At 31.6% G+C, this 8,783-nt stretch overlaps 2 protein-coding genes across 7 annotated transcripts; both read left to right on the forward strand.

The window, feature by feature from the left end:
• Positions 1 to 107: 107 nt before the first annotated feature.
• LOC126757914 (RNA-binding protein RO60) lies at positions 108 to 5,823 on the forward strand. 6 transcript variants are annotated; one of them, XR_007666796.1, is made up of 8 exons: positions 108 to 375; positions 442 to 681; positions 789 to 1,622; positions 1,683 to 1,815; positions 1,883 to 2,070; positions 2,138 to 2,316; positions 2,492 to 2,761; positions 3,174 to 5,823. XR_007666796.1 is itself a non-coding variant. In XM_050471841.1 (7 exons), exons 2-7 carry the CDS (start codon positions 478 to 480, stop codon positions 2,631 to 2,633), a joined length of 1,680 nt encoding a protein of 559 aa, XP_050327798.1. In that variant the 5' UTR covers positions 108 to 375; positions 439 to 477; the 3' UTR covers positions 2,634 to 5,823. The 6 variants fall into 6 exon arrangements, 2 of the variants coding, with proteins under 2 accessions (XP_050327798.1, XP_050327797.1); XR_007666797.1 differs by having other exon boundaries at positions 3,211 to 5,823; XR_007666795.1 differs by having other exon boundaries at positions 3,269 to 5,823.
• A 1,413-nt stretch (positions 5,824 to 7,236) lies between these two features.
• On the forward strand, positions 7,237 to 8,474 carry LOC126757922 (uncharacterized). The gene is made up of 3 exons (XM_050471849.1): positions 7,237 to 7,485; positions 7,551 to 7,707; positions 7,775 to 8,474. Exons 1-3 carry the CDS (start codon positions 7,356 to 7,358, stop codon positions 8,289 to 8,291), a joined length of 804 nt encoding a protein of 267 aa, XP_050327806.1. The 5' UTR covers positions 7,237 to 7,355; the 3' UTR covers positions 8,292 to 8,474.
• Positions 8,475 to 8,783: the final 309 nt, after the last annotated feature.

Raw genomic sequence — 8,783 nt, forward strand, 5'->3', positions numbered from 1 at the left:
CTACATTTAATACAAGCTTATGCCAAAACACAATTATCGAAATTTACTTTCCCTTCCCTTTTCGTTTATCGATGAGTTCTACCGAACCTTTGTCATCCCAAGATAAAGTAGAGCTATTGCAATTTGCATTTCACTACGTTTTGTGCTGTTTGCACATTTCTTCATTTCATTCTTGAGTTTGACCATTTTTACATTTTAAAATCTTAAACAAGCACGATAATATTTACGACAAAGGCTATAACGAGTGATTAGGTTCGCTTTGAGGCAAGAATTGGTTTTGCGTGCCTCAATTTGGGCTGTGGCCGTAGACTTTAGGAGAGCAAAAAGAATACAGTGAAAGCGGACGGTGACGATAACTTTAAAGACTTTGGCGTTGTAAGTAGCTGCATGTATGGTTAACAAATTTTTAATAATATTTGATTTTTCGTCATCACAAAGCAGCTGGGTGTAAAATACGGCTTATTGAAAAGCTAACCGATGGAATTGGATGCAAAAGATAAGCTACGGCGCTTCTGCTATCTTGGCAGGTTTGAACCCGTATATATACATCTGCGAGGCTCAATCAATGTTGGGCAATACTGGCCGCAATTAGAGGTTCTCTGCAAATCACTGGATGACGTAGCAATGCTTCTAATTTTGCGACAAGCACTGCAGGAAACTACACTCGTGCGACGAGATGAGGTGAATATTAAACATTTCTTTGTCATGTACTTGCTGAGTAAATTAAAAAATGCCGCTGTTCTCAACATTTACCAATTTTTTGTTTGTTTTTATGTTCTCTCAAATAGCCGCTTCTCGTATATGCCGCTTATTTGGCTAGTGATGTTGACATGAAATGGAAAACATCAGTGCGTAAAGCCTTTCCGGCGTTAATACTAAATGATGAAGATCTTTTCATGTTTTGCAAATATGCTATGCTCATCCAGCGTGAATTGAAACATAAAGGCTTCACAAATACGACACGGAAAGCCATCACAGCTTGGTATGAAGATCAATCACCCGAAGAGTTACGTCAAATGTGGCTAACGCATCGCGGTGCACATGGGTTTACGCACAAAGCGCTTATTAAGTTATGTCATATTAACGACGAAACCATCGGTGCTGTGGGTACTGTTACACCATTTTTCAAAACATGTACTGAATTACTTAAATCATCTGAATCAAGTGAGGAAGCTACAACTATTGAAAATCATGCAGACGCTAAGCCACAAGTGGAGGAAACACAGCAAATTGCAAAGACAGCCACCACAGATCTAGAAAAAACACAAAGTAACACGGAATTGTCACCGTCCGTTATCTTGTCCGTCAGCAAACTACGTACAACCAAGAATAAGACAGAGGCATTGAAAATTATACGCAAATTCAAATTACGTTACAGTCAAGTGCCCAATCATTTACTGCGTTTCGGCCCTATTATGGAGGCGTTAATACCAACTATGTCATATTTGCAACTGTTAAAGAGTTGGCGCAATTTGGCACGTTATCATTTTGATAACCCAAAAATAATGAAATTGTGCCAGACACTGTTCGAAAATAAGAAACTACTGCGCAAGGACAATATTCATCCGATTGTGTTCCTGATGCAAATGCGTGACTTGGGTATGCGAGATGACATAGCAAAAGTAAGTATAACGGTAAAGGTGCGATTTAAAGTACAAAAATAATTATATCGAATTAACTAGTTGGCACCCAAACGAGTTGAAGCGCTGAAAATGCCGTTATTTAAGCAGCTTTACCAGCAGTCCTTTGGCAACAATCAAAGCACAGGCTTGCGTATGCACATCACAATAAATATACAAAAAAATTACAGGAAAAGTGAGTGTTTTGTTGTTTATATACATGTGTGCGGGTAAAATTACCCAAATTTATTGCATATTTTTAGAAACTCTAAAGAATCACAAAAAATTGGGATTTCTCGAAGCTGCAATAGCTTTGGCTTTCGGTTACTTTAAAAGAGAGAAGGAAGTCGATGTATTCTACTGGATCGATGACAAGCTTACTTTGGGTCAGATGCCCTGGGAGGCTGGTATAACTGTAGAAGATGCGATTGACTATTGTGATTTGTTGGATGTAAGTTACTAGGCACTGGAATTGCTTTTATTTTCCGAAAGTTTCCTTTTATATTATTTGACCGTAGATTACAAAAACCAGCCAACGTCTCATAACGCCCGTTTTGCGTGCTATGGAACGTAAGCAGGTGTATGATGTATTTCTCGTCATTGTACCAACAGCTGGGCGCGGTAATCCAAAAAATAATTCCGACTTTCTGTGCAAATTTTTAGACAAATATCGCGAAAAGAAAAACTCAAAAGCAAAGTAAGTACCGCATATTTTTTAATTTGTAGGAAAAGTATTTGAATTTAATTTCATTGTAATGTTTATATATTTTTAATTGCAAAATTTATTGTAAATTTTAACTGACGCATACTTTTCCACAATCCGCCAATTAACGTAAGTATATATAACTAATGTAAATTTTTTTATTTCATAGGTTCGTTATATTGGACTTGTTGAAATTTCGCAAGTCGATGCGTTATTCAGAAACGCGTAACGAAAACGTGCTTGAAATTTGCGGTTTAGACGAGCACACTACAAATTTGGTAAACAATTTCGCTTTGAATCGTTTTGGTTAAAGTCAAGCGCCGAACTTATTTTCGACAGCAGAACGCAGCAAATTGGAAAGGGTATTCGCGTTAGGCATAATGAAAAAAAGGTGTGCGTGAAGTGTACTAAACATACTTTTTTCGCTTTCTGTTTAGCGGTAAGCGTAATAATTGATTTCACTTCATAAATTGGGTGGTAGTGAACGTGATTTGAATCTACACATACACACACAAAAGTTATATTACAAGTGCGTTATAAGTAATCCAGTTGCTTAGTGCAAACATAATACATACTTACACTAACGATAACTTTTAAATGTTCTATTTACATGCAATACGCCATGTATAACTAATTACGTAATTAATATCATAGCTTGTAGTACGCATAAATATGAAAGATAATAGTAGTGAATTTTCTTTCTTTTTACTAGTGTTTAGAGTAAGTGTTCTTATTTGTTCATGTATAAATTTGCATACTAATTTTTCTGTTTATTTCATTTTTTAATTAATGCTGTTAATTTTCGTTCTACAAACACACACATACCACCTCTCTGCGATAACATTATTAAGCGTTACGCTTTTTTTATTATTATCAATAATTACAAAGTAATTAAAATGTATGCTTGTCTCAATTATTTAAATGAATTTCTGTTAAATAATACTAGTTAATGTGCAACCGTTCAAAACGTGCTTTAAAGTAATAATGTTTAAAATAAAACCAAACGAGCAAACAAAAGAAAAGAAACCATGCAATTGAAAATTTTGAACACAATACCATTGAATGGATACAATCAATCAAAATTGAACGAAATCATAGACGTAACGTACCAATATGGATGCTAAACTGAAATGCCTTAAACTGCAAAATCGCAAACAATTCGAAATGCAAACTACCAATTAAGTTAAACCTAATTAAACTAAATTATTGTAAATTTAATTATACTTTGTATGAAATGAGGAGCATTATACTAATGGTATTTTAAGACAAGCGTGTATTATTGGCACACATGCATGCAAGACACATAATCACACATACATAAAATGTATGTATATATATTTACAAAAATATGTTTGTATGAAATTCAAATGTTTAACGGAAACAAATACGCGTAAAAATCTGATATTGAAACTGAACTGATTCGAAATAGTAAACTGTACTGAGAAACTCGAAATTTGTTTAATATTTGCAAGTGATTATAAATTATTTCGATAAAATATTTAATTAGAGCATACAATTTTATTCATGCTAACATAACATCTTCACACACTTAAAAACACAAAAAAGCACTTTAAGGACATGAAAAATTCGCGACACAGAATCAACGGCATAAAGAATATGAATTATAAGAAATTCCTTTGGAACTCATTTGTAATTAAGTTTTTTTTTGTCGTTATAATTACCTTAGCCTTAATGTAAATTGTAAACTACTTTATGTTGAATTCCAATTTGTTACATTTAAAAAAAAACAAAGAAAAAGTGAAGAATCTCATATATTTATTTTAAACTTGAATATATAAGAAATTTGAAATGAAAAAATACAAATTTATATCAGAAATAATGCTGCCAAATTCCAATTGTAACCTGCAATATATAGACCAGACACACAGACTACACAGCCACACACTGCAAGTGCATTGGAAAGTTAGTACTCTGTATTAGTCGAAAGCATTTTCGTAACGTACACAACTGCAACTGGAGTAACAATAAACTAAATAAATTTAATTATCTGATAAAATAGTGAAATTTTTGTATTGACAAGCAACTGAATCTTTGACTGCCTTTAAACAAAAACTGGTATATAGCAACATAATAGAAAGTATATAGAATCAGTTATTCGATAAATCAAATAGTACATGCATAAGCGAAATTTTTTGGAGGTAACGTGCCATTTGAGAAATAAAACTTGCCGAACAAAATTTGCATATAAAAATCAGACTCTGTAGTAATAACAAAACGATTAAAAACTGTTCGACTAAAATAAGCAAAACGATAAGTTGTATTGTTGTAAATTAATTAGTAAAAAAGCAACAAAGAACAATAAAACTAAAGTAATATTAATATTTCAACCTAACCTATAATTTATTATAACTAACAAACAGTTGCTACCGAACTAGTTATTTGAAGAAAATGGTATTGCTAATTATAGTTAAAAATTGTAAACACCACATATATTTATATGTATATGACTTTAGTTATATTGATTTAAGTAAACATAGAAATTTGCAAAATTTCCAAAAAATAAAACACTCATCTGTGAAACAAACCGTTGTGATCGCTAAGAAATTTAAAGCAAAAATTAAACGTTTAACGAATGATATAGCAGTAAATTTAAAAGTATTAAAACGAAACTAAATAGAATTTAAACCAAAACGAACGAGCAAAACAAAAATAAAACTGAAATAAATAGCTGGCAAGCAAAAAAATAAGGCAAACTTGTATTACCGAATCGAATGAATTTGCAATAACAATAATATAAGAAATTACATGGAAATAAAACAATTGAAAGCAAAAATATTCAACATTAGGCAAAAGTGTTAACAAATCAAGCGCAACCGAAAAGTACCTTTCAAAAATCCGATAGATCCTCAAAATTTACGCAAAGCACATAAACGAAAAAATATAAATACAACAATAAACAAGTGAAATAGCAGTTTAAAAAAATTAAGAACAAATTTTTAAAATCGTATTTTGCTTTCATTTACCACTAAATTACATACGAAAATAAATAAAAAGTAATAATTTTCTGTTATTATTGTTTTATAACCTGAAGCAAACAATAAAATTGTTACACACGAAAAAGTGATTAATTGTTGCAACAGACAGACACTATACACATAAAAGCAGATATAATGTGACTAAAAAGTCATCACACCCACAGTTATGCGCAAAAGGAACATATTAAAAAATAGAACCGTTGAATCGTTGAAAACTGATGTGATATTTTTCAAAAACATTGTAAGAGTATTAAAAATGAATTAAGTAAAAAATAGCAAAGGCAAATATCAAACTGTAAACCAGATAACAATTTAAATTTGTAATATAATTTAATTTAAATAATGTTTATGAATGAAAAGATGTTTAGTATAACGTTATAATGCCGAAAGTGATTTTATTACAAGAAAAAATAGTTTTTATCATTATATTAGCAACTTTAAAAACGAATGTTTTGTTAGATATTTAATTTTGCGACTTTGAAAACTCTTTATATTCACACTAAAAACTTTATTATGTATGCTCGTACATACATATATACATACTATATAGTGAAAGTGTGAGGAATTAATATTTTCGCATAGCCGCAAAAGCGAGAGTATTTAGTTTAGAATCAAAGTTTAAAAGTGATTAATTTATAAGGCTACATCATAAATACATATATAAGTATATATTAGAATTCTCGATGTAAAAATAAGAAACAAATTACTAAGCGATTAAATCGATTTACAAAAACAAAAAAAAAACTACGTTAAAATACGTTCAAATACGAAAAGGACTTTGCTAATTGTAAAGCATCAAATATTCTTAAAGTTAAAAATATTCTATCTGCATAGATATTAGCATTTAAACAAAACGAAATTAATGAACACTTAAGAAAGAGAAATTTACAATTAAACGTAAAACGAAAGCCAAAACTCATACATACATACATGACATGAATTTTCTCGAGGAAAACAAAAAAACAGCCTGAATAATTTTATATACAAAAATTCGAGTTGTATTAACTTTTTTGATATATAAGTTTATATTTTTTGTTGTAAATTATAAATCCTATTTATGTTTAATATGTGCACAAAAGTGATTTATTTGCTGGAAATTATTTAAAAAGTACGAATTTATTTTTTTTACACGGCAAATAAGTTTGTGAAGTTACCAGAATATATTATTTTCACAAAACAAAATTTTTTACTGCTAATATAGTGCGTTCATCAAGAAAAGTTAACTTTATATAATTTGAATGATTTAATTTTCAATCCAACATTGTTTAAATATTGTTAAAGAAATTTAATAAATCCGTCTTAAAAAATCCACATCTGAACAGCTGAAAAGCAAAAACCAAAATTTGTTTTAATTATTGCTTCAACGTTCTTCTCGCAAAAAAAATTGACGTAAGGATGTGAATATGTTTCAATTTTGCATCGGTATGGATTTTTATTCAAAAAAATAAGCATTCGTCAAAACATTAGTAATACGGGAAACAACTAGTTTGTGGATTGTAGACACCTAAGGCGCAACCTCCTTTACTTTTTAGGGGATATAAAAGTGTACAATATAAGTGAAAAAGGCATTATAAATCGATATATTCCATACTTTAAGTTTAATATCTCAAAAACTATAAGTCTCATAACCATTTCATATACTTATTTTCTAGCTAGTTTGTCCAATATCTTGGAGTTTCGGTAATCGTGATTTACTGGGATATATCCGCACGTACCCCACAGTTTCGGTTAGATTTTTAAAACTACTAGAAACTTTTGCACAAATTTCTGTTAGCACTCTTGACTAGTTCACCAGTTACTTAACCGATAGTTGTCTACTGGGTACGCCTTCACCTGAGTGTGTTCGCACAAAAAGTTTTCGACACGAAGCAAAGCAAAGCAAAGCGAAACAAAACTAAAAGTTGGGCAGCCCCGATCTTTTTATGCGTTTACAATCAGCTGGTGTTTTTACATATTTATTTTGATTCGTACCGCACAAAACAAGAAAAGCAAATAAAGTAAACTAACAATAAATTTTATATACAAAAGTTTTTAATAATGGAGGAGAAGTTAATCGAAGCTGTTAGATTGCACCCTTGTCTTTTTGATAAAAGTTCGCTTCTATTTCGGGACAAAATGTTGAAGGAGAAAGCATGGAAGGCAGCATCAATTGCAACGGAAGCTTCAGGTTAGCATTCATTATTATTAAAGTTCCCAGCGAAAAAAAATTATATTATTTTATTCTTTCAATAGTTGAACAGTGTAAGCAGCGCTGGAAGTCACTACGCGACCGATTTGTGCGGGAGGTGGTTTTGCAGCAATCGAAGACAGATGATGCTGCGGAAGAGAAGAATGAGTGGTGCTATTTCGAGTTAATGCGCTTTTTAACGAAACACGTCAATCCTAGAAAGTAAGTTACAAATTCATATATGTATTTGTTATTAAACTTCATTAATAACATCAATTATTATTTATAGAACGAAATTTAACCCACAATGGTCCATCGACGACCAGCCAGACTACAGTAATTCAGCTGGTTCACCACAGAGTGACTCGTATCAAACCACTGAATGCCTCTGGGTAGAATCGCTGCAGGACGAAAGTGAACTAAATGAAAGCCAAACCAGCATCGAAGCACCCAAACCCAAAAAGGCGTCAAAACGTAAACGTCTGAGCGTGGAGGCACCCGAACGTTCGAGTAATCCTTGCAGCAATGGTGAGACGGTGTTCTCTAATAAAGAGGAGCACAAAAATAAGGCAATTTTAGCCATGCTGGACGAACTTTTACAGAAAAAATCGGAGGAAGTGCAAGAAAGTGGTGCACACGAAAGTTTCATTCGTCTTTGTGGTATTATTGAGAGAGTAATCTCTCCTAAAGAGGAGTCTAAAAATAAGGCATTTTTAACATTTTTAGACGAACTTCTGCAAAAGAAACCAGAGGAAATGCAGGAAAGTTTGAAAATGGAAATTTTAAATCATGTTCATAATTCTTAAAATTTCAATAATTCTTATTTTTTGTATATCGGTGGAATAATAATTATTTTTTAAGAGGATATGAATTGTTATTATATAGGATAGCCATATATGTACATACATATGTACAGTTTGTTTTCATTGCTATAAAGACATTATATTTCTGTGAAATATTAAAAAATGCGTTCCCGTTACAAAAACAAATGATGTTATTTCTATGGTAAGTCTAATAATTCTACAAAAACAATTTTCTTCATAACGGTACTTTTCCTTTTGTAGTAGGTAGTAAGCAGAATACACTAAAAAATGTGTTTTCCCTTTGTCAAATGTTAACTCCCATTTTTGGCTGAGAAATTTCACGCTTCAATGTATGTATGTATTTATGGAAAGAGCAAAGAAGGCATCGGCTCTCCTGTATTTCTGCAGGGAAGCCATTGCAAAAGGTGGGGACTGTCACCAAAGGTAGTTATTTGTCTGTATGAATCAATAGTTAAGCCTATAATGTTCTACGGA

This window comes from Bactrocera neohumeralis, chromosome 5, assembly GCF_024586455.1.
Source record: "Bactrocera neohumeralis isolate Rockhampton chromosome 5, APGP_CSIRO_Bneo_wtdbg2-racon-allhic-juicebox.fasta_v2, whole genome shotgun sequence".
In the NCBI taxonomy this organism is placed as follows: Eukaryota; Metazoa; Arthropoda; class Insecta; order Diptera; family Tephritidae; genus Bactrocera; species Bactrocera neohumeralis.

Excerpts from the sequence above, each read along its gene's own strand:
- LOC126757914 (XM_050471841.1), top strand. The coding sequence starts at position 478 with ATGGAATTGGATGCAAAAGATAAGCTACGGCGCTTCTGCTATCTTGGC. Across the intron at positions 682-788 it reads CACTCGTGCGACGAGATGAG|CCGCTTCTCGTATATGCCGC; the intron begins GTGAATATTAAA and ends TCTCTCAAATAG. Across the intron at positions 2,317-2,491 it reads AAGAAAAACTCAAAAGCAAA|GTTCGTTATATTGGACTTGT; the intron begins GTAAGTACCGCA and ends TTTATTTCATAG.
- LOC126757922 (XM_050471849.1), top strand. The coding sequence starts at position 7,356 with ATGGAGGAGAAGTTAATCGAAGCTGTTAGATTGCACCCTTGTCTTTTT. Across the intron at positions 7,486-7,550 it reads AATTGCAACGGAAGCTTCAG|TTGAACAGTGTAAGCAGCGC; the intron begins GTTAGCATTCAT and ends TTCTTTCAATAG. Across the intron at positions 7,708-7,774 it reads AAACACGTCAATCCTAGAAA|AACGAAATTTAACCCACAAT; the intron begins GTAAGTTACAAA and ends TATTATTTATAG.